The sequence below is a fragment of the Echeneis naucrates genome, chromosome 22 (genome assembly GCF_900963305.1).
Source record: "Echeneis naucrates chromosome 22, fEcheNa1.1, whole genome shotgun sequence".
Lineage (NCBI taxonomy): Eukaryota > Metazoa > Chordata > Actinopteri > Carangiformes > Echeneidae > Echeneis > Echeneis naucrates.
This window is the reverse complement of record NC_042532.1, coordinates 17231790-17257126: the sequence shown is the minus strand read 5'-3', so window position 1 is coordinate 17257126 and position 25337 is coordinate 17231790. Positions and strand designations below refer to the sequence as shown.

At 43.0% G+C, this 25337-nt stretch overlaps 1 protein-coding gene across 4 annotated transcripts; it reads right to left on the bottom strand.

Moving 5' to 3' along the window:
* Nucleotides 1-1141: 1141 nt before the first annotated feature.
* dtnbb (dystrobrevin, beta b) lies at nt 1142-23702 on the bottom strand. Of its 4 annotated transcripts, XM_029493164.1 has the most exons (18): nt 23636-23702; nt 23315-23395; nt 22967-23180; nt 21360-21445; nt 20949-21103; nt 20728-20833; nt 20261-20427; nt 17626-17750; nt 11645-11719; nt 7713-7803; nt 6557-6645; nt 5954-6067; nt 4622-4718; nt 4269-4289; nt 2693-2852; nt 2096-2185; nt 1845-1898; nt 1142-1275 (listed from the first exon to the last, which is right to left on the bottom strand). In XM_029493164.1, exons 1-18 carry the CDS (start codon nt 23700-23702, stop codon nt 1250-1252), a joined length of 1818 nt encoding a protein of 605 aa, XP_029349024.1. In that variant the 3' UTR covers nt 1142-1249. The 4 variants fall into 4 exon arrangements, with proteins under 4 accessions (XP_029349024.1, XP_029349026.1, XP_029349025.1 ...); XM_029493166.1 differs by lacking the exon at nt 11645-11719; XM_029493165.1 differs by lacking the exons at nt 1142-1275; nt 1845-1898 and having other exon boundaries at nt 2091-2185; nt 7707-7803.
* Nucleotides 23703-25337: the final 1635 nt, after the last annotated feature.

Genomic DNA, 25337 nt, shown 5'->3' with positions numbered 1-25337 from the left:
CCAGTGACACCAAAGTCTCTGCGCCTGGCTAACAGGGAGTCCTGCATAATGTCCCCCAAAGCACAGCTTGTTTTTACACTCTGGTTTTGTACAGCTTGAACATATCACGTTAATTATCGGGCTGAAGTGGTGGTGGATTTTGAACAGAACCACGTTTGCTGTTTCTCACACTTTTCCAGTCTTTGTGCTAAGCTAAGCTAACTGACTAGTTGGTTTTGCCTTATGCTGAGTAAATGTGGAGTTATTTACTTTATGTCTGACCTGGAGCCCAAAGCAAAATAAACTCTGAGGACAAAGAGACAACCAGAGGACTCTTATCACAGCTTAGGCCTCGGTAATAAGGAAGCAGCTCAGTTGTAGGTTACACATCTGCAGCGACACCATCCTAAAGCTCATCATCACCTTGTATCTCAAACTGAGCATAAAAATACCAAGTGGTGGTTTTATGGGGATCATATGACAGTCTGTGATTCAGTTTTTGTAGGTCATGTCCAGCTGTTTTCAGGTGACCACATCCTGGCTCCAGCTCCATGTTCAACGGGCAGACTGGAGAGTGTTATCGATCCTCTAATCTGAAGTAATTAATGCATTTCCCTAAAATGTTGAACTGTTCCTTTAAGTGAGACTGCAGCATGTCCTTACTGACCTCGGTCTCCAGCTCCAGAATGTGGATGTGCAGTAAACACACTCAGCGTGAACTCTGAGGCAGGACACTTCTGACACCCCAGCTGTCACCATAAACCCACAAAGAGCTGGCATAGCATGGTACAGTATCTAAATCCAGATGTGAGTGCAATTTCATGCAAAAATAATTCTTAAAAAAAAAAGAAGAAAAGAAAGAAATAAATAAATACTAGCACTAATCATACAAAAGCAATGACGGGGGAACATGTAATGACATGAGGTCATCTCCATGGCCCAAGGTCATGTGTTTACAGTATCCTATATACAGAGTGACCTGCTGCAGTGGAACAGCTGGGGGACGAAGCACAGCAAGCCATTCCTTAGCAGTTATGAGGGAAATCATTGGGTAATTACAGCAGTTTTTGTTTACAGGACGACAAACACACTCGCTAATTAGACACATCTTGCTACCTGCAAGGTGTGAAGAAATCATTTTTTCACATAGTGAAATCCTGTTAGATTATAGCATGCATTACTCTACGTGCTAATGCCAGGGTTGTTGTTACGGATTCTTTCCAGGTGATGACCGAATGTCCTTACAGGATGGGATGGTGCCGTCTTTCCCTCAGTGCTTCTGTACTCTCACTGTGCCTGGACACAAACGCAGAGGAGCAGATTTAGTTTCACTGACAGCCTGCACACCCCAGACGAATTATAAAGAGAAAATAAATCATATGAACTGTCATATTCCTTCTCTACTTTTGGATGCAGAGTTGCTGCAGCAGAATATCATAAACAGCCAAACAAGTATATCATTGGCTGTCAGATATTTCTGCTACAGCCCAAAATTCCTGTCCAAATACCAAAAAAAACAAAAAAAACAATGCACAGTTGATATCGGTTTTCTAATTTAAAAAAAAAATGAATGCACTAGTTTCTATAAAAGCCAGGAAAGCCAACGGCGGCAATTCATTTTATTTCATCACATCCATTCATTATTTTTTTGTCTCAACCTTTTCTTGTGATTAATAATCTCATTACCATGAGACGTAACATATAAACCATAATGTCCTTTTAATAAATTTGACATTTTTTGTTATTAATTTAGTTTCAATTGAAAAAAAAAAGAAAAGAAGGTTTGTTGATGTTTGACCACATCTGTTTGTACGCAGCTTACTGTGAGTGCCGGTAGGATGCAGCTGTTATTAACCTGGACTCACCTCTGTCCCCGCCGTTCCTCATGTTTGTCTCCTCGTCCTCTCCCCCGTCATCTACTTTAAAAATAAAATCAAATGTTTCAGTCGTGACACTTATGGTCATGATGTGGGGGGGGGGCGCGGTCACATCAGAAACAGGTGTAAGAATGACAAAAATTCAGAGAAATAAATTCTGAAATAAAGGCCCAAACCCAGGAAACTGCATCCAGATGGTGAAATAGACTTTCATCATGAAACATGTGTTGTAGACTAACCTGAGTGGAGCTCTTTCACCAGAGACGACATGGTGTTTGTGATTGAATCAGCAGCAACTAATAGATCATTCCGAAGATTTCTAGGTACACCTGGGAAATGGAGTCATTTGAAAACCAAATTAAAAACACATGCCGTTTTTGGTTTTTCAGTGCAGCCATATGGACTTAGAAACAGCCAAAGTCAGCTGGAGCAGAACATCCTGGGCTCATGCTCACTGATCACTATTCAGAAGTGCGACTGTCAAAAACAAGTTAGCTGTTTCCACACCAATGTTAATTATTCCGATTAGATTAGATTCAACTTTGAGTCATTGCACATTGCACAGGTGCAGGCAACAAAATTAGAATCTAACCAGAAGTTCAAAGGCAGCGGCAGAATAAATTAAATGAAATTAAATCACATAAAATGTTGAGAGAGTCATGTTGTGTAGAAAACTGTAATAATAATAATAATAATATTAATGGTAACAGGTGAACAGCTCTGGGTATCTTTGCTTGCACTGAGGCTGCAGAGTGAACACAGCAGCATTAAATGAACATGTCGTACATGAGCCTGTAATGAACCCTGTTTGTTTCAGGTGCTGGTCTTTGACTCACCCTGAGCGAAGGCCTCTAGCACGTCCCCCCCCACCCCTGCCAGACAGTCCTGCGGCGTGTGAGTTGGGGTGGATCCAGCTGAAGTTGAGCGTATGGGCATGGGCATGGAGCAGCCGGCACCGTGGCTGGGGGAGGAATGAGGGGAGCCTCCGGACTGGGACTGCAAGATTCAAAATCAACCGTGATAGTTACAGTTTCATCAGCACGTTGTTTAATCCTCCAAACGGGACATTTACTACATTCCTGGACATTAAGACGTAAAAATTAAGTTGGCCAACGTGAAATTTGCTGTGTGTTTGCTTTGTTATTGACAGTTACCATAATGTCTTGTGTTTAGTAGCCTCTGTGAGATATAAAACTATAATTACTAAGCTGCTTTGCTCCATTTGGACATTTTCAGGCTTGCTTCCAGTCTCGATAATAAGCTGCACTGACTGACTGCTGGCGTCAACTTTGTGTTTACTGTACAGCTTGGTATCTATTTTTGGCAGGAAAGTACGTTTCTTACAGCATCCATCCAATCTTCCCTCTAACTGAAATGTCATTAATATGCCTATTTATACCTTGCAGGGTGATTGGTTAGTCTTTTGAGGTATATATTTATTATCTGACCACAAAGATGCGCAGAGATGATTTGATCAGTGTTTTAAAGCCTGTCCTCACTAGAGCACAGATTATCTGGGTATTTCATACATACTGGATAGTCCGTTAAATCTGGGATTCTGACTGATGGGAAAAGAAAAAACAACCTAAACCCCATTAATCTCTTCACCAGCAAAGCCAAGTGTGGAGCGACTGTATTCTCAGTGGAGGATGCTGCAGTGCAGTCACAGATTGCAGCTTTAGGAAGAGACGACCTTTTTGCTTTTTAAAAGGTGACATTATTTAAAAAAAAAAAAAAAAAAAAGAAAGACATGCACGCAGATGTGACCAAAAGATCTTAATTCCTTAAGGGAGAACAAACAAAAACAATGGTACAAAGTCAGGGGAATCTGGTCATCATATTCTGGCTGGCTGTACTCTGGGTCTCTAAAGTTCACCTTTACTGCATCAAGAGGTAATGAGGACCATGTGTGGGTGAAAGACTGAGGCCTGTGCTGAGTCGGGAGCTGTTTCGCACAGAGAAAGGATCACTGTGTGTCCCTGGGACTTGAGCAGACCCAGGTCGATGGCTTGGAGCCAGGCAGCAGATGGCCAGCCAGACTGCAGTCACATTAGAAGGGAGGCTGTTAGTGCCGATGAAAGGAACAGGTCCCCGACATTCGGACTAAGAAAAACACAGTTCCCTCGACTTGTTTGGCCCGCACGGGAGAGGCCTGCTTTTAAAGTTTGTGTCTTCAGCTCTGGCTCTCTTTGAGCTGTGGAATATTGCTTGGAAAGAAGGGATGCAATCGCCTGCATGAGCTGACTAAATCAGCATAACTCAGTTAGATAGTGGAATCCTACCATCCTTCTTAAAATCTATTACAGAAACTTCAATTGCATCCGTGTGAGGAGGGTGCATGGAGGCATTAAACTAAGTGCTGTGGCTAGAGCCAGGTATTGAGCCTGGCAAACTAAATTAAGGGCAACTTACAGCCTGCTTCTGCTCCTCATCCTATCAGCCAGCAAAGGAAAGCAGCAGAGAGAGAAAGGGCAAGAAGAGAGTGAGAGCAACAGAATTAAATCAGTAAAAGGAGAAGAAGAAAGGGATATCTGCATGCACCATACGGCACATTTACATAACTTAACACTGCTGCAGCGTCTTGGTTTTATGTCCTGGATTTAACATGTCAGCATCTCATCTCATCAAACATGCCACCAAACTTTAAAAGCCACACTGTGTGAAGAATATCAGCACAAAAGCAACTCTGTGAAATGCTTAAGAACAGCAGGTCTATATGCTTGTGTACTGCAGGAGATGAATACTGATGGGGCGATCAGTCCCACCTTCAGCAGCCTCATGAGGCCCTCCAGCTGCACCATCAGCTCCCGTCTGCTCTCCTGCAGGGCTGACATGCGCCTCTCCAGCTCGTCCTTCCTGTGTCTGCAGCAGAAGGACAGGGTTTAGCTGCTGAGCGTTAAAACACCAAGTGTGGAGGTGCTACGCGGATTTGACAGCAATAAAACACGACCAGGCAGGAGCTCCCGACGGCCCGGCTGGCACGACGCCGTCCACTGTATTTTCATCGTTTGCAGATGGCTTCACGTGTGCATCTGTTTCAGCTATGTGACAATTCAATGATAATTTCATGCTTGATGTTCTGCTGCAGTATTAAAATATTCCTCCAGACTTTTTTTTTCCTCTCTCATTTCTGTCCTTGACATCTATTTTTCACCCACTGTGTATCCTCCCCTGTCTTTTATTTCATAGTTATCACTTGCATTCTTCTTTTTTTCAGCAATCCTCCAATATAAGAGCATAAAAATTGTCTTTTTTTTCCACCCTGTCAGATTATTTGGGCAAATTATCCCCCCCTGGTGTCCAAAGGACGTACCTGCATTAATCATCTGTCCAGCTTCATTCGTCCTATGAGAACCTCACAAACATCTGCAGACTGTAAACTGAACATATCAGAGCTGCCCAGTCCGGCTCCAAACACAGACAACAGTCTGTGATAAACCGAAATCACTTGATAACATCCTGGTCTGAAGCCAGGATCAGCCAACTGGATAATTTTTGCAAATATGTTTCATTTAAACCTGGGGGAAATAATCACTGGAACAATTCTGTCCTCCAGTGATATAAACTCATTTATTTTGCTGTTGAATAACAGTAATTAGTTTATACTGCCTGCAACAATCCTTTAACGCTCCAAACGGTCAATGTGAGGATGCTGGCAACGAGAAAACTATTCAAAAACATCTGCTTTAATAACATTCTCCAAATCTCCAAATCTCCTGTTGGATGAATTGAAAGTTTTGTCACAACTGTTGACCTTAAACGTTACTGCTGAGTCATTCTTTAGAGCAGACAAGACAAACAAGCAGCAGTTCAGGGGTCAAGTGTTGTAACACGTCCTCACAGGGTGAGTCTCTTCCCAGAAATGAAGCGTCCTGCCAGCATGACAAATGCCTGCGCTACTAATACAAAAACGCCCGCTCTCACATTAGGAAGACGTTATTTCAACTTGAAGAATGAGCGCAGCCAGCATAAATACACAAGGCCTGCAGCCGATTTACTGCTCGATCGCCATAATGCATACAGATGTGTGCATCTCTTTGCCTTCCCGTCGCTGACAGGACGATGCTCTTTCCGAGGTGCGGTACAGCTGACGCTACCTGAGGAGCCGCAGTTCAGTCAGAAGCGTGGGGTTCTGCTGGGCTTTTTCCGGGGTCGGCTGAGAGGCCTGCTCGTGCTCCAGACGTAGCCTCTGGATCTCCTGGAGGATCTCCCTGAACAAGTCAGACAACCAGTCAACTTTTCAGATGTCCTGAGATGTTCAACTAGCCGCTGAAGTGGTGACACACACGTGAAAATACTCAGTAACTACTGTTCAGCCAAAACTATTCAACGTGGAGTTAATTAAAGGAACTGAACTAAAACTATCTTAAAACAAAAGTTTTACATTTAGGGAGCTTTTTTAGTGATACTGGCTGATAGATTTGGTTACTTTTTTCTGCCATCTTCATTCTAAGCAGAGCTAAGAGACTCTAATATGACTGACCTCATATTAGCCTCACATGTACCAGACACATACAAAAGTGGTATCATTTGAATTGTTGGAAGAAAATCATATCGGCACATTTTTTCCAAAATTCTCAAATTGTTCTTTTTATTACTCTCCAAGTCAGCAGAGGAACTACGAACTACAGCTTTCAGCTAAAAGCCCAGTGCTTCTGGTCTCTGAGTGGCTTCTGATGAATAAATGATCCTCAGCTCACCTGTTTTTGTTCTCCAGCTCCGCAATCAGCTGTCTCTGCTGCTTATTGGCATCAAAGTTGAAACTCAGGTCTGTTGGAGGACATTGTTGCTGAAAAGCAAAATGATCATGGAGTGACATTAATAACATTCTGCAAACAAAAGTCCAACACCAGCAGCTCCCTTCTGACCGCAGTGAGCACTAATGACGCTCTGCATGAACTGGGAGTCACCACAGCTTTGGTTTCCTTTGTGCTTCCACATTACAGTCAAACAGAAACAAAAAAAAAAAAAACACTTAAAGTAACCTGACAATATTTTCTGACAGTAAAAATTACATTTACGGATGATTTTATCTTTGAAATTGCTTATTTTATCACCAATATTTAGATAAATACTTCAAAGGGTGAATCTGTGATTGATTTTTTGAGAAAGTGAACCATATCTTTGATTTTCTTTGAGGTTGGATTCAATATATTTACTTTCACTTCTAATCAGCATTTATTTTATTGGTAGCACACACCCAGGTTCAGATTACCTGCCGAAAACTTCTCCCGGCAGCTGCGTCACATTAAAGGTATGCAGCCGGTGCGATTATCTGAATTATTTATCATCATGGTGACTGTGGTCATTTTATTTATTTATTTATTTATTTATTTTAAATGGGATCATTTTTTTGAATTCTTGCAGGTGAGTGATGGAAGAAGCAGCATCCTGTTACTCCTGTGATGAGAAGCATGAAATCAGACAGTCATTATTGGCTGGTGTTCTGCGTGCATTGCACGCACAAATACACCAGATGCTCTGCGGTTGTGCGTCTGATAAAACAGCTACTGTTTGCTGATGTGTTAAGACTGCTTTTTGTTTTCGTGCTGTGAATGAAATCTTAAAGATTACATTTAAAGTTGATGACAAGTGTTTCTTCATCCCGTCTCAAGAAAAATGATCAAACAAGTGAAGCTGCTGGAAAATCATTTCTTTCTTCGTTCCCTTTCCCCGTAATTATGGCTGAGCACCGCAGACCGGTAATTATGACTCGTCTCTAACCCTGTGGCGTTGACACTACTCAAGTTCTCCAGCCACAAGGAAATGAAAGGCATAATAATAACTTGTCAGAGCATTAAACATGAAATGCAGGTTGACTGAAGTCCACCACAGGGCGTTCTGCGAGACACTCACTGTGGAGTTGCCCGCCTCAGCTGCCAGGCGGGCGGCGTAGCGAGCGATGAGGCGGTGCTCTTCATCCAGCCGGCTGGGACTCTCCAAGACACTGCCCAAAGTCAAAGACAGAGAGACATCACACACATATAACATCGGCTCTTATGTAAGGAGAAGGAAAAGTTTGCACAGTCGAAGTGATTACGTAAAAGAATTTGCATTAAAAGAAAAGAACGAGAAAGAAAGAAAAAAAAAAAAACTTTAGAATTGAAGTGACCTTAATATTATGACACTTGGCTTTGAGTCCAGTGTTGATAGACTGTCTGAGATAATTGTCTATAACAATGATGGGAGATGCCTAAGAGAGAACACTGCACGCCAAATGCATTAGTGATCGTGCCAATGCCCATTCTGGCAATTTCAGTGCAGACTGGAAATGTCAAATATGGCATGAGACTTCAGATGATCATGGGCAGATGACAGAACGAAGGCTGTCCTGTCTCTGCAGGCGGCCTGAAATGAGGAGTGAAGGAGAACTTAAATGGCGCTGGGTGGTTATCTCCAGAGAGCGAGCAATGATTAAGATCATTAAACACAATCTGGCTTCAAACACACAGCACCAGCCGACACAGCCCCTGCAGGGTTCACTACCCGGGCCCCAAAAAAAGCACCGCCAGGCAGCCATTTAATCAACATTTGTATTAAAATCTTATCTTTCTCAAAGCAAGTGCCACTGTGGTAAAATCATTTGGGGCTCTTTCCTCGCTTGTTTCAAGAGTTTTCTTATTTCAGGGATGATAATTGAAAATACTCATCCAGCTCTTTCCACAATAAAGTCACCTGACTCACGAAAAGTCAGTCGATCTGCAGCGGGAGAAGCGAAATCACTCCACAGACTGCCAAAGTGCTTGTTTTCAGGGGGGATGTCTTCTTAAATAGATCACTTTCTAAATAATTTACAGCCTCGTCCTCGGGCTGAAGCACAGACAGAGACCGAGGAGCTGCTGGTGCCGGCTCAGGAGAAGCTGTGACCCGACACGGTCTCCTGGAGTTGGACTGCATGTCTGGATCTCCAGGCTGTCGGCCTAGAAGCTGCTCCTGGCTGGAAGTTTTCTGGCAATACCTGACGATCTGTGCCAGGTTTTGGACAAAGATGCATGAGCTGCCTTAAATCCCTCCTGAACTGGCTGCTTTCCCAGATTTTTTTTTTTTTCCTTTTTCTATTTCAGTTGCACATATGAAGCATTTGTTTGTTTGTTTGTTTCACTCAGAGACGATATTTCAGACAGCGCTGGTGGTATTTTTATTAGCAATGGGTACATGATGCTCCAGAAAACTGTGTTCTGTCTGAATTTATGACACTTAAACTAAAGGTCGAAACTCGGAGAGCCCGGAGATCATCCTGAGAGGTGAAGGATGTTGTTCCTAACTGCAGCATTCGTGGTATTTTCAGAGATCCCACGTTGTGAGGAGTGAGATATCCATTTTTATTTTTTATTTTTGTTTTTAGATTATAAACCGGGTTCGACATCAATAATGTGATGTCGTCAAAGCGTTCAGTCCACAGTCTATCTACTGAGAGCTCTCAGGACTTCTGTGACTTTGTGATGTTCCAACAAACCCAGTCTGCCTGCAGAAAAAGCTTTTTCTGAAATCTGCTAACAAACCAGTCTGAGGGAGGAGACGTGGAACTAGACATGATTATTGTTATCTTCTTATAGATATCAACACTTCAACACTGCAAAACTCTAAATTATGGGACCTTTAACTTTAACACCAGGCAATTTAAGGAAAATATCTTAGATCAATATATGGCATATTTGATTTCTTCATCAGTAACGATAAAAAGTCTTTTTTGTATCTTGCAATTTTAAAAATACAAACATGTCAGACATTCTGCAGGTGCCGTTGTGCTAACCTTGATACTGACACGTACTCTGACACGTCCAGATTAAAAATGGTCTCTGCTATGAAAGACTGTGTCTCAGCTTCCAATTCTCTTCATTTAGTCGGCGTGAGCTGCTGAAAATCATCCTCTCTATCTCATCAAGCTTGAGACAGCACTTTTTTTTATTATTATTATTAAATTTGATCCTCTGCTGCTGCTCACCGGTAATAAATACCAAGGTGCCAGTTCACCCTCAGGTAGGGAGGGGTGCAGCGAGATGAGGGATTGTCAGTGAGGGAGCGCGAGGTGGGAGGGAACAGATGCCATGTCAGCAGAGCACACTATGATGGAGTCTGGAGGAACAACACACAACAAACAAACTGAGACACAACTGCTGCTGCTTTACAGTTTTCAGGCTCTTGAAATGAGGCAGAGGCACGAGGACCTTCGCGTTATTCAGCAGTGGCATTTTTTAACTCGTACAGCCTTCATGTGAAAGCCGGCATCGTAACAATAGATTCATATTCACGAGTCAGCTGAGAGAGCTTGGTAGCAGCCGGCCTTCTGTCGTCTGCACTCGGACATAAATGAAACCTGCTCCTTCCCACCTCAGTCAACACCTTATCTCCCCGTATCCACACTGATGCTCAACACAATCTATTTTGGAAGCGTCATGGTGGCTTAATGCGCAATTTCTGCCCTAAATTTGGCAGCTTTGTAGTTGTTATGCCCCCCCAAAGGCAGCAGCATCCTCTGTGCATGACATCTTCCCAAAGCAGCTCTGACTCACAGAGCAAAATGTCAAGACAAAGGTTATCAGGCTTCTTCATTACTGCCACACTGGAGCGAACCTCGGGAGAGCGTCGCCTTCCACTGACCTCCACGGGTCCGGCCGCGGGGCATCGTTTACCGCCGCAGGTGTCCCCATCTTGTCAGCATCCCTTAAACCGCCTCTAATGTTGACACCGTCACACTGCACAAAATGTTCATCTCCACATGAAACTTCACGTAGTATTGACTGTTAACGTCTCATTTTTTAAACGCAGGGAGGAAATCTTTAATCAGATTCAGGCGATTAAACTTTCCTCAAAATGAAATGCCAATTTCTAGCATTACGTAAGCGGATAATGGCTTGACCTCAACTCCTTGACAGATTTTCATGATTAAAAAGACACGCTTTGAGCCTCATTCTTGCTGCAATGGACATTTTTTTTGCAGTGTGCATGCTGCCCCCTGGCTGCCCGGGTCCTTGGTGGACTGTATGATAACCCTGCCCAGAGGAGCACGAGTACAAGTATGAAACACAGCCAGTTGAGCTCTTTCTGGAATTTCCACCAAAAGCCATTGTTTGAATCGCAAACACAGGCAGGATCTTCAGCAAGGTGGCTCATCACACAACAGACAGTGACGTCCCCTCCCTTCTAATGTGTTGTGGGAAGTCCTGAGTCCCCGAGCAGGCGCGTCTTTACAAACAAAAACTGGTGGAAAGGATGTGAGCCTCTAAATTCATCCAGCACGGACCCGCAGGACAGCACGCGGATTCATAATCACAATGCTTCGTTACCACACGGACTAAATAATAGAGGTGGCCTTTAACTGAGAGGCTTCTCGAATGAGGGGACAATTAGGCTGCTTTCACCGGGGCCCCATCTGCTATCTGCTTACAAGGCTCCAATTCTATCATAATCTATTTGCCAAATCAGCCCTTTAAATAGGAGTGCTCACATACCCTTCATGACAGTGAAACAAATTTTCCTCGGAAAATATGCTCGCAAGGGCACGTTGTTCCGCTGCAAAAAAAGTGTGTCAAGTGTGAAGGAACAAATAAAAGCTGTGTCTGATTTGCTTTGCTGTTCTTCTTATTGCTGCTGATGAGAAAGAACATGTCACCTATTCTGAGCGCAGACTGAGCTCCAAGCAATTAAAGAGGACGTATTTTGTTTACGTATGTAAGTTAAACTGACGCTTTAGGGGTATTAGTGACAAGTGCTAACCTAATTCAGCAGAATAAAAAGCTCCAAGAGGACATGATGTCTGAGGGGGGGGGGGGTTGGTAGTTGCTTACCTTTTGGTAGGAGTAGGTGCCCCAGAGGACATGAGCATTGTGTCGTTCATGTTGTTGGCCGCTGGTTTCGGCTGACTAAAAGACAAGATTAGAGTTCTTTAATGCTACACTGCAGAGGCCTGTGACGCTTGTCACCGGGGAATGGAGGAGAGAGCATTTGCATTTTATTAATATTCATAAATCAGCAATCCTGACTTCAATTTAATCCAACTTTACAAAGGAGGGTGAGAAGTGAGGCAGGTGGAGGTAATAAACTCCTGAGTCTGGTGCAGAAAACAGGCAACATGTTGAACACGAGTTAACTTCCAATTCTTGTAAAATAATTGACTTTTCCGGGGAAAGGCAATTTAGATGTTTTTAGGCTATTAGCGTAAACCTAATTAACATGAGAAAAAGCAACAACAGCAGACAAGAAAATCTAATTAAACTTGTAGTCTGTGAAAAACCAGGAAAGGTGACATTGTGGGAGGTAATTTGTGGAAGTAAACAAAGCGATGGGGTCCATCTGGCGGCTGAATCAGTGGCCTCCGACGAGGCCCGGACCACTGAGTCTCATTAACGGATCAAAATATCTCCCCGCACATCTCAGGTGCTCCCGGCTTCACACTTCACCCGGCACACAAACCAGCAGCCACTCACGACGCCGCTTGATTTCCATGTCTCTGTAGTTGCATCTCCTCTATCTGCACACAGTGTCTCCCTGTAATTACCAGCCCTGATTCCTATTGTAACTGATTGTTGTATTTTAAGCTCTCATTATCACATTAAAGGCAAAGCACTGAACAGCTTTTACTGCTTATTTGTCCAATCAGCATTTTTTTTTCCTTTTGCCAAATCAAACTATTTATATCCACATTGTGCAGAATACTGTTATCAGCATGAACCATAAGAGCCGTTCTCTTTCTACGGTGGCACTAAGTGTCTCAACAGCAAAAAGAGTGTTATATGAATGTTGTTGTGCTGCTAAATAACAGATTTGTGCATCACTAATTGTTCTCAAATCATTTGCAGTTTTATTTGTACACAAACTAAAGTAAATATTGCCTAAATTAAAAAAAAGGGCGCTGGGTGGGGGGGCGTAACATGTTCTCCTCCAAAGACATGCTGCATTTAAATTTCCCCCTGGACAAGCCTGACAGATTCAAAGAGAAAACCACGGACGGCCCAACATGAGTAATTCATCAGCTCTAATTTTTAGTTTCCGCTGCAATTAGCACAAACACAATCCTCCTAAGTGTCACGTTTCTTGCAATTAGATAACAACACGAAAAGGGGAAAAGCAGCTGTCACTACTCAAAGCTGCACATGCTGCCCTGTAGTCTGCTTCAGAGGCACAGGAGTGAAATCCCAGTGCCATGTGAAAAATGTTTCCCTCTTTAAAGCTTATTATGCTACAGTAATCCACTCTGGAGACGAGCCCCAGACAGGAAGCGAGACCCGACCCGTCACACTTACCGTGAGGAGAGAGAGCACCTGCCCGGCTGGCAAAATACATCCAACCGCTGCTGCTGCCAGATGCCTAACCTGCCCTCAACTGAGCAGGCGAGCATCTCAATGTACTACACTGCTGCTGTCTCCAAGGAAACTCGGCGGTCATGTGACTCTATGACGACGTAGGTTTTCTCTCTCTGTCTCTCACAGACACGCTCTCTCTCTCTCCTCTCCGAAGCGCTCGGCTTTCACGCTGTCCTCTCACCCCTTCCTAACACATTCGCTGGAAATTAGAGAAATGACATTTGCTCAAGACGTCCAAATTGTAAGGTGTGGGGGGGGAGGGCGTCCACTTTTATCCTTTCAGGACAAAAAAAACTGGGCACTACAACCTCTACAGTCCACACCGTGATTTGCATTTCCGTACTGTTCTTAACTCTTCCCCCATTACCTCCAGCCAATCACAGAAGTCAAAGCTCTGCACAGATATCCCTCTATAAATAATCAGTGCTTTTACACGGCAGGGTGCAGTTTAAAAAAAAAGAAAAAAAAATGCTTCTTAAGCAAAATCTTCCGAGTTGCATCTTTTCCCTCTAAAGCTGTGGATACCTTCTGCAGCTCTGTGGTTCACTGACTGTAAAGATGTTGATTAAGGACACCGTCCACTCAGACAGCCAGTCGGTGTCCTGGAGGTCAAACAGGAGGGAGCTGACATAACATTTAGGGGACTCCAAGATCAAAGTCTGCAATGCGCTAAGCCTCGTTCTACCTGTGTGCAGCGAATGACAATGTTACACCCTTTCCTCGCACTTGGCAGAGGTTCAGGGAGAAAATTAAGTCTGGTGGCGCTTCATACGCACACACAACAATACACAGAGAGGGAGAGAGACACAGACACACACACATTCACCTTATTACTGACAACGATGGATGCATGGCTGCCTTCAATCGCCCTCAGTCGGATAAAAATAATACCCAAGCATGAAGCATTCTCTCACGCTGGCAATGGCGCTCCCATTTCCCTGGGAGGCTGTCAGTCCTTGGCCATAAAAACCCAACGGATCACACACACACAAAAGTGAATTACATGCCTGCCCTCTCCCATTTTAATGACATTGATGGAATTTGCATTGACCTGAAGAATAAAAAAAGAAAAAAGATGTAAAACAGAGGAAGGCGTTTCGAGATGTTAAAGGATTTCTAGGGATTATATAGAGGGTAGAAAATGACTTGTTAAATATTAAACATGGCACAGAGAATCTGACGCCCAAGTGTGTGTACCGCATTAATGCAAAGTAAGGTAAGATGCCTGTGTTTTTGACTTTTAGATTATTCCCATGCTTTAAGTCTTCTGGCAGAAGCCATGCTAAGTCTGAAGGTAAGAAGCCGTATCATAGATTTAAAGTTCCTGAGAAAGACAGTGCATCCCAAAACTATAACTCCTCTCCAAAAACACAAATCCCCAGGAATCCCGCTGACAGTTTGAGTGGAGAGGAAAAATTCACAGCTCTGTTCGCTGTTCGTCTTTGCTTTCAGATGCCAGTAAATATTTCAAAACGGCATCAGAATAGCTGCACTTCGTCTGAGGATGACCTAAAGGGTCGGACAACTGGGAGACTCATGTCCGCTCGATCTGGGAATTTTGATCCATTTTGACGCCCTACCCTGATTCTGCCATTATCACTCACTCACAAGCACTTAATCAGACCTCACATATACATACACACACCTGAGAGACCCCGCTGATGGATGTCTCCTGGTGTACGACGTGAAATAACACCTCTCTGCAGACAACATTCATCAGGATCGGCGACTGGCTGCACCACTTTCGGAGTATCAACAACACATTCCCCTCTATGTTGTGTGCATCATCAATTAAACAGAGACAAAGTAGAATAAAATTGGACGTTTTCCCGCAACTAATTATCCAAGAGATCGAGTTTGAGGGGAAGATTTCTGTAGCCAGCAGGCAAATCAACGTGGGAGCAGTAGGCAGATAATTACAGTATCCACCCATAATTTCTCTGGAATCGACCGTTAACAAATGGGAATTATTTCATTAGCGTCAGTTCTACCTTGTGGCTCATGGCTACAAAGAGCGAAGGCAATTTATAGTTGGGTATGAGGACATAACTATACTTTTAGGGAAACATTTGCTTTCTTGCAGAGTTGGAAGAGGTCATAAATCGAATAAGCATGAAACTATAGCCAGAATTCAATTAGCAGAAGGATTAATAATAGCCAGACTGCTAGCGACATAATAAAAGCCTCCTTCTGGAGGATCTGAAATTCACTTATAAACATGTTATATTTGGTTACATAACCTGTGCAAAAGTCATTCTATAAACACAACTTGTATAGATTTAGTGGGCTTAGCCCATGTGTCTCACATTGTGTGTCATATCCTGTATGCTAGGTTGTAGAAATGGAAATTCTTTGAAAATGACTTGCCAATATACCTTTTTATCATTTTTAAAGACATGCTCAGTTAAATATAGAACCAAAATTGAGAAGGGCTGTCACTGATGAATACCTATTTTGAAAGATTGTCAGGATAAAAACATCTTTTCATTGCATTGTTGGTGAGAGGCACTACTTGATCAACCCACGCAAATAAAAGCATGAATGCACCCAGAAGTAAAAATAGGCTTTTTTTCTCTCCATCATCAAAGACGGAGACTTTCGGTATACACCTTCTCCTGCTTCAGACATAACAATAGAGACAGGAGGCCTACAAACAAGTCCCAGGGGTCAACAGTCACATCCATTAGCCTAAAAGTCAGTGAGCACACACACACACACACACACACTCACAGTGCCACCAACCTTGAAATGCCATTTACAACAGCATGACAATGCACTTTGCCCATTAAATTCTTAAAGGAGAACATGGCGGCAAGAAATTCCTGGAATTTCTCTTGAGAAACATTTTAGAGACACCACAGAGTCCGTTCAAGAACCCCTTGTGGAAGAAGCAGCTGCTGCAGTAAAAGTACCAGCTTTTTGTTTAATATTTGAACATATGACCGATTTGGACATCTGAAACGTAAACTGTTACATGCCAAGAGGGTAAAATCTTAATTTGAGGAGTCAGAGTGTGGAGATGCACAAATAAATACAGAAATACTCATCTGAAATAAAAGTACCTCATCTAAGTACATTACAGTACTTGGGTGAAAGCACAGTCACGTTTTACTGCTGTAAATATCTAGGAGATTGGTCTTTAAAAAAAAAAAATACTCCATCGGGACCTTTCATGGAAAAATCATTCAGAGAAAAAGAATTACAACGAAAGGCCTTTGTGCAACAAAATCCAATATAACCAAGAGCTCCAACTGGACCAAAGTCAATATTCTTGGAGCCTCCATCATCTGAAATAATAGACGTCATGAAAAAGAAATAATAAAAAAAAAACAAACTACAGGGATTACTGCTGGCTGAGGGCGCTGGAGAGACATAATCCAAAATAGTTTTAGCCCCAAATTTTATTTTAATCAATATTAATCTACTTGTGTGATGTAATTTCATGCTACATGGCCTATACCTTTTGGGCTAATCCAATCATCTCATCTCAGATGGGAAAACGTTGTGATGAATTGTAAATGTATGCAAATGTTAACTTCATCTTAAATGCATAAATTTGGGCAAAAAATCCTCTAAATGTGAGAACTGATTGAAATCTGATGATATCTATCAAGCAGTAAAACAGGAAATCATGCTGATGTATTTACGTTGCTTCTATTTTTCTTGGCGTTCGCTGTGCTGCTTTCTCCCTCCATGTGATGTAGCTTGTGATCAATTACTCACTGACACTTGCCAGCAGCAACAGCACATAGAGACAATTTAGATTCATGGTCGTGACTGGAATATGGAACGGGACCCTGTTATGAAATGTGTCATGCGAAATGTTGAAACTCCAATGAGAAAGTTGAGAGATTTTTTTTTTCCCTCTTGTGGCATTGGTAGCGCCGCGAATAACTGAAATCATAGATCAGGTTTTTTAATCTGAGACATCATCAGAGAGCGTCTCAGTCGAGGCCAAAAGCACCAGAGTTTCAGTGCAACAATGATGAGAACAATATGAAGTGGCCTTAGCGATATGGACTAATGCAGATGCATCTCTGTGCTGGAATTGATTATGGAAATCCCCATTTTTCAACTGAAATGTAAATGAATGTGCAGGGTTTAAGACAGCAGCAGAATATAATGCGTTTCCTATAATGACTTCAACGAGCTTCAAAGCCCGGAGTGTGAGATTTATACCATCGTCCCTGTTTCATTGCCAACAGACTGATGAGGACGACGGCAGCAGCCGCTGAGACTGCACGGTATATCAGCATTTTCACGTTAGCAAATAATCAGGGGCTTGACATCTTCGCTGGCACTCTATCAGTCGTTTAGAGGGAGCGAAATGGAAAAGATGAAGGTAGTTACATGACGAGAGGGGAGTATAGATCGTGAGCGTACTTGGCCTTTCTGTGCTGTTCGTCAGCAAATCTGTCAGGTAGCCCTCATTAATGGCGTAACTAGTTGTGACGAATGGTACTTACACTGTGTGGGTTAGTTCCTGCGGTCTCTCGGCCTGCTCAGGAAACACGGGATGCGGAGGCTCTCCGATGGGGACGCAGCCTAGAGATTTACTGATTGCGTGGCTCAGCTTTTTGGCTGGAGACTTCTGTGAGGAGGGCAGGAAAGACAGAATTATTGACACCATGTCGGATGTATCGGCCGCCGTCATTGTGTTGGAGTAGCAGAAAACAGTTTTAAGCTGCTTCAGAAGTCATTTACATAACAAGGTCAACAGTTTGTTTACTGTGTGGATCAGCAGCAGTTTGTGCCTACTCAGGAAGGGCCTGAATCTGCTCCTTCACAGGCTGGAATCCAAACTGCCCTGCAGCCTGAAATCTGTCAGACAATTTGGCCAGTGTGCTGCTTTCATGTCACACAGGACGCAGGTGGAAAAAAAAATGTTGCTAACAACTGAACAACAGTTCAACATCATGAGCTGTCAGGCGCATTGAAGCTGTAACTGTGATGTGACCTGAACACAGCATATTGTCGGTAACGCCAGTTGTTGGTAATAATAATGCAATAATATGCTTGTTTATCTAGACTGCATTTAAAGTCAGTGAGTAATTCTACCAGTTTCAATATTATCAGGTGGTCATTTCATGTTCTCAGGTTCAGGAAGCCCCTGGAACGTATTTTATATCTGCCGCCCATGGAACACAGAGAAAGTTTAAAAGAAGCAATCAGTTTGTTTTAGGTAGAGCAGGAGTTCAGGATTTTTTATTAAGGGAAAAACATTTTAATAGAGTTTTTTTTTAATCATGTTTTTATATATGCAAATGTGTGAAAAGCAGCTAGTATTGCTTGAGAATGTATTACCATGATAAAGATAAAGATATATATATATATATATATATATATATATATACATACATACATACACACACACAACAAACCAACACACACACTCAGCAGACCCAGCTGGGATCTGCTGACAGTATTTTTATCCCAATATGAGAAAGTGACAGTACCAGGAGTGCATGGAGGGGAGGTCCTGTTGATTTCCTCCACTCCCTCAAGAGGGCGTGCTGTCAACTGTTAAAAACATTTTCCTTGCTGATAAGACTATATCGAAGTCTTTTAAAGGTGGGTGACAACTTTAACTCGTGTGTGGCAGTTTGGATTTGTTTCTGCAAAAGCAGTCTACTGACAAAAAGGCTGAGAGAGAAACGGTCTATTTCTTTTTGCTGGATGAAGAGGAGAGATGAGAGATTAGGCCAAATGTGAACACCGTGTCGTTACGTATTGTGATCTTTTAAAAACTTTTGGCAGGTAATCAAAAATAAGTGACCAGAAGGATTTCAAGTCTGGAGCAAGACCAGAGTGTTTCTACTTCCTGTTTATGTTTTTGTTACAAAGAGGGGACATCCCCAGGAAGATGGCAGAGTCCGGATTAGATATGATGAATTCTGCGCACAACAGTGAACTGAACTGACGAGTGTCTGGCATTAAATGAATTACGGCGCGCACTGCTAAGAATTTCCTGTCATAGCAGCAGAGGCACGTTTCTCTGGATTTCCTGTTCCAAGGATACTTTGTCTCTCACTAACCACCTGTTAATGTTTCTCTACAATATGTTCATAAATATCTGGTACCTGAGAGAGAAGTTAATTGTGATGTTGGTTCATTGTTGCATAACAGCAATTAACACTTTGCTCCTATTAGTTACTTTGTTCCTGTTCTTTGGCACAAACTGTCTGATGACACATTGCATTTGTGTTCCAGCTGCATTTATATTCCATCTTTTATTCATTATATTCTTCTACGCATGTTGCATGAATTTGAATATAAAACACATGGTGTTTTCCGTTAAAAGTGCAAGAAAAATGTAATTGCTTTGGCTATAAAAAGCACCCATTTTTAATTTAACAGAAATATGAGCAGCTTTCAGGCAGATAGGAAGTGACACGGCAAAGGACTCTTAGATGAGCAATCATATTCTCTGTCACAGGATGTAACACGTCCAGTATTACTGCCAGATAATAAGAAAAGAGGTGAAATGCTGCCAAATGCCTAAACCAAACACTGAAAATGATTACAAAAGCTGGAACCCAAATGATATGGTGAACAGCGTCAAAGACGTGATTCACAGACATACAATTTACACAAATTAGTCACGAAAAAGTAGGAAAAGACATCCAGAACAGGCCAAACCTAACCTTCACGGTAAATGTCATCGTGTTTTAAGACGATTTTGTCTTTCATGCATTCAGACAAGTCATTCCAGTCCCGAGGCTCCAGGAACAGTCATTCTCCTTCGTGCACGCACACACACACACACACACACACACACACACACAAACTGAGTGGGATGGGAATTGGATTTGGGCTTCAGTGCATATGACTTCACTTGTTTCGATTCCTAACATAATGATTGAGCTTCAGGGGAATGTGGCAACACGGCAAATTCAATCAATATAATTTCATTTGCCAAAATGACTAAAACCCCATAAAATCCCTTTTGGATTGCTGCAAGCAGAGCAGAAGGAAATGTAAGAGGATGGTTGAATAATCTGCTAGGTGGTAAAAAAACACTGTTATGGCGACGTGTTGGATTTTGGAAATGTTTAGAAGAGGACACAACAGAAATCGAGAGCGATCAGGGTTTTGCCTTACCCAGGACGAGTGCTCCTTCATCTGGTGCTGGTTGCTATGGGGACCATTGGCATGGCCACGCCAGAAGCAGCTCTGACAGAGCTGGTAGCCATGGCACTGTTGGCACCGATACCGAAAGCCCATCATGCTCTCGCTCCGGCAATATGAACATTCCACCGGATGGAAGACTGATCGGAGGAAAACAACAGTAAGAGAGACAAAAACCTATGCATGCACTTTGTTTCCCAAGCTTTTGTTTCTGACAGACCCCAACAACTCAGATTGTTCTGTAGTATATTTGTTTTATGTTATTTCAGTCCAGATTTCAGAGGGAATATTGACCTCTACATTGATTTGACAGATGTATATATATATTTATATATTTGATTAAAAAAAAAAAAAAAAAGTCAAATGAATTTCCAGCCTGGATGTGCAAAGTTTAACTGAGGGACAAATCTCAGCTCATCATTAGCCAGAAGTGAACTTACCGTTTTCAACATTAGCAAGTCGGTGCATGAGGGGCAGCCACACGAGACACTGCGGAGGGGGATCTGCCATCAACACATCCAAAAATGTGTTCAGCATGATCTTCTTCTAGATACAAACACAAACATACACGTGTCTGCTGAGGAGCGAACATCATCAACGACTAGAACAGGTAGAGGAGTGGAAGAGGAAGGAGCAGGGATGTGATGCGGTAGGATCCTACCTGCTGAGGGAAGCACGTGCGCACTGAGTGCTCCGTGTAGCCAAACGAGGGGCCCTCAAACACAGCTGTGGGCAACTTCAGCACCTCCCGGAGAAACTGGTCAAACTTAGCAAACACCATGGCTCCACTCGAGTCAGAGATCTGTGAGAAAATATCTGAGAGACAGAAAGTCAGGCTTTAGGTTCAGCAAAGACACAGTGCAGTTTTTCCTCTTTCTGTGAACGCACTACTGACCCACGGTGCACAAACCCAGCAGAGGCCGTGCATGGACAGTAACCATGTTCTGCATGCGTGTTCCAACAGCACCCCCGTGTGGTTACTTTCAACAAACCACACCAAGACTCCGCTTTGTCCCAGGACAATCTTTATTTTCTGCCATGTTATATGGAAGGTGGCAAAATGTGTACTCACAACGTAGCTTGTCCACAATTTTCCCTCCGCACATTGTTGCCAGCATTGCTTTCATTGAGAAAACCGTCAACTTCCCGTGGCTTTCACTGTGAGGAGAAAAAAAACAAACATGTGAAACACATAATGAGTGCAGGAACTGAAAGGTTAAAGTCAGAACCCCTTTGTCTGGTATCAGCTTTTCATTTCTAATATTAGTTAACTATGTATTGCAATCTCTAGTAATTATCAGTTATGGTTATACTTTAATAAAATTTCTACAATGCTTGCAGAGGAACATTACACATTTAGGGCCATTCAGATAAATGAATAGATGACAGTGAAAAAGTAGGAAGGATTTTATTTGATAGCATTTTATTTTGGGCAGAGTCCCGGAGGGGGTGACCCACAGAAACACAACATACAGCAACGTATTTATGAAGAAGCACACAAGTGAAACATATCAGTGTCAACTTGATGCTGCGATGTCAAAAACCATCAACTAAACCTTAAATCGCATCTTTATAGCGTACATTCAGGTCATTATTAGTCCGTCTCAAGACCCTTTCAAATTGCTCTAACTTGCTGAGAGAGACCAGCTCTTTCATTTCAGATTCATTTAGCTCTGGCTTCCGAGCAGAGGTACATGAAAGCTCTTCTGCCTAATTCAGTTTGGACCTGAGGGACAAGATAGCGAAACCACTTCCTGTGATCACAGCCAGTCATTTCCACAAAGTTTCCCAGAGATATGGCAGCATGAATAATAATGGAGTGGGACCAGAATGGCCTTCCCGATAAAAGTAAACCAAGTGAATGGGGTCCATGAATGGATGGAACAAGCGGCCAATCAATCCAAGCACACAGGGTACAATAATGAGAGAGAGCTTTACGGTCAGTAATAAACCTCGGTGCTCCAGGATGCTCAGTGTCTGGGGCCGACATTGAGAGGACGGATATACAGTAAAGCATCACCGGAGATATTTCAGCTGATAGGACCTTTCTTTTACACAGCACATTTTTGTCTGTGCTGTGATGGGAAAAGCTGGAAGAATCGTATTGCAAAGGCATCAGAGGCCTAAATCTCAATTTGATGGTTTGTTTTGTGCCGTGAAGCCAGAGTAGAAAAAGGTCTGTGTAAATTTGGAGGTTTTTAAACATCCATGTCGCCGATTAAAATTAGATTAGATAGAAAAATCTGAACATTCAACTGTATTCAGAGCATTAAATGCGATAAAGTGTTTCTTCGCTGTCTTTGACTTTGCTTAAATAGGCGAATTAAAATGACTCACTGTGTACAAATGTTTGGCAGTTTATGTGTAGGTACCATCATTAATAGGAAGCACCCCAGAGAGCGCATCGAAAAAGCCACAATAGGATAGTGGTCATATCTGACCAATCTGAGAGTATCAAGTGGATGGAAAGGCCAATCGAGTAAAAATCTTCGTTTTTTTGTTTAACAGCAAAATATTGGTAAATTGACAACCATGATGTAACAAGTGACAAAGGCTCCCTCAGGCTTTGTTCAGGCCTGTTAGCGTGCGCTAATATTCAACCATCAGTGCGTCTGATGTCCCAAACAGCTGAGAGGGTGATTCCAGTAGCTACAGAGAGCAGCAGTGCTCTGATTGTACCTGTCATATGTGGCCACCATGAAGTTAAGCAGCAGCCCGATGGATTGTTCCACATTGATCTGGTGGGTGGTGGGCAACCGCTTGTTGAGCTGGTAGTAGATGGAAGACAGGATGGTCTCCAGTCGGGACACATTGATCTCAGCGTTGTGGTCTAATGTGTTGAGCCCGTTGTCACGAAAGGCTTCGATCATGTTCCAGACATCCACCAGATGAACTGTGTGTGTGTGGAGGGGGGGGACAAGCACACAGACTGTGATCAATTATGTCCATATTCATGCTGGAACAAACATTTCTAGTGTCATAACAGTGGGAAAGGAGGAAACGCTTTAAGAATCTAGGTGCTCTTACGGTTGCATCTCTTTTGCACAAACCGGAGTTTGCAGGCAGTCCTGTATGTCGACAGTCTGATGACATCGAAGTTTTGAGCTCCTAAAAGAAAAAACAGAGAGACAGTATCAAGTCGTCGTTTTTTTTCCCCAGGAAACGCTCCCAGATGAATGCAGACCTTGTCCAGTTTAAGAAAATACAAATAAACGCTATGACAACCTCTGTGTGGGAGGAATTATAACCACACATCTCCTGTGCAACTTCCAGCCAATCACAGAATTCCACGAGTCGTTGCTGACTACGAATAGTGAAGAGCGAGTTCCCTCGGTCGACTCAACTCACTCATTTCCATGAAGAGCTGTCTCTTCTCCACCATGGCCTTGCCTCGTTTGCTGCCTTCCTCGATCATTCTGTGGCACATCAAACGACAGAGAGCATGCAGCGCTCACTGCTCAGACAGCAGCCTGGTAATAAATGCAACACACAACAACTCCTCTCATTGTCCAAAAATCATCCCAACACCATGCAAGTGAGCAGGTTTTACAAAAGCATCATGCACACAGCTGGAGGAAACGCGTTCGGAATAAAAGAAGTGCTGATCGACAGCCTCATAAATAAACAGAGGGCCCGGTCTTCATTTGTGCGTTATATCATCAGTCCAGATAAGTGATCTCCAATGTGGTCATGCTAAGTGGCTGAAATGCACAGATGAGTCCCTGAACACTGGACTACCAACAGGAAACGGCAGGTTCTTTCGCCTTATCTACGCTGCCCATCACCTGACTGGCTTTGTCCGCCATAAAGATTGTGTGGCTTCGTTTGGGCCGTTTGAAGATGACGGACGGTGCGCCTCAGTCGAATCAAAATGAAAACCTAGCAGAGAAATGTCCAGTCCGGAGTGTCATTTTGCAGAATGAGACGTGGGGCAGCGGTTCGGGCCAGATCAGCCGTGCACTATGAAAACTAACTGAGAACAGAGAGCACAGGCGCCTTTTCCACAAAGTCTAGTCATTAATTAGTGATTACTGTACACAGAAATACATCTTCAGCAGCACTGCTGCGATACAAAATATTTTAATATTTATTTTCAGATATCAGATGAGGCGTGGAGGAACAAAGGGAGTCTCATCTTGAAGTTGAACTTGCTAATTGCGTTGATGTCTGACTCAGTTGTAGATTTTATGGTTTCATTTTATTGGATTGAACTTGATACTCACACTTTTGCAAGACAATTTACCTTTGAACTCCCACTTATTCTCAAAAAGTTAACATTTTAGATTGAAGGACATATCTCTGACATTACACCCTGTTCCATATCTAAACATTGATGGCACACATTTGTGGTTGAACGTACAGGAGAACTGTGTCCTTGGTTTTTGAAATGACATAACTAGGCGTTTACACTGTGAGTTCTAACTTATCTGATGTATACCAGATTTGAATAAAAAAGGCATTTACCTGTCGCTGGCTGAATGTCAAACAAAGTGAAGCCCCTTAACGTCGACTCTGTGAAGAAAAAGACAAATTAAGAGTTAATGAGGGCATCTTCATATTACCATTACTATGAGAGCTTGCTGACAAAATGTGGCTGACTTTTAAATAAGTAATTAACACTTCTCCTCTCTCCCTCCTACAAGGACTTCATCAACTCTCAGTTTGTGCTTTTGTTTCCCCCTCTCTCTTCTCCTGTAGAGATATTGGTGAGCTGGCTGGGGACCACTCCAGTGCCCGTGGTCTGTGCAAATGTTAATTCTCCGTGACATCCCGCTCAGCAGTGACTGCGTCCTGTGGCCTGATGACACGGACTGAGCTGCAAAGGAACCACTTAATGATGATGGACACAGAACACATTACGGCCGGCCACCGACTGATGAGCGCTGGGCGTCCTGGATTGCCTCGGAGACGAGGAGCTGAGTGCCCCCAAACAAGTCCGGATCACGGACATGCTCAGGGGCGTGCGGGTTTGTGCAGAAGGTCATCTGAGCGGTTGCAAAAGAAAACCAAGCTTCTGCTCACCCAGGAACTCAACCAGCAGGGATGGTTT

Coding starts and splice junctions, on each gene's coding strand:
- dtnbb (XM_029493164.1), bottom strand. CDS start 23,702: ATGATCGAGGAAGGCAGCAAACGAGGCAAGGCCATGGTGGAGAAGAGA. Junction 21,104..21,359: donor AATTGTGGACAAGCTACGTT/GTGAGTACACAT, acceptor TCTGTCTCTCAG/ATATTTTCTCACAGATCTCT. Junction 7,804..11,644: donor GCACCTACTCCTACCAAAAG/GTAAGCAACTAC, acceptor GACTTTGGGCAG/TGTCTTGGAGAGTCCCAGCC.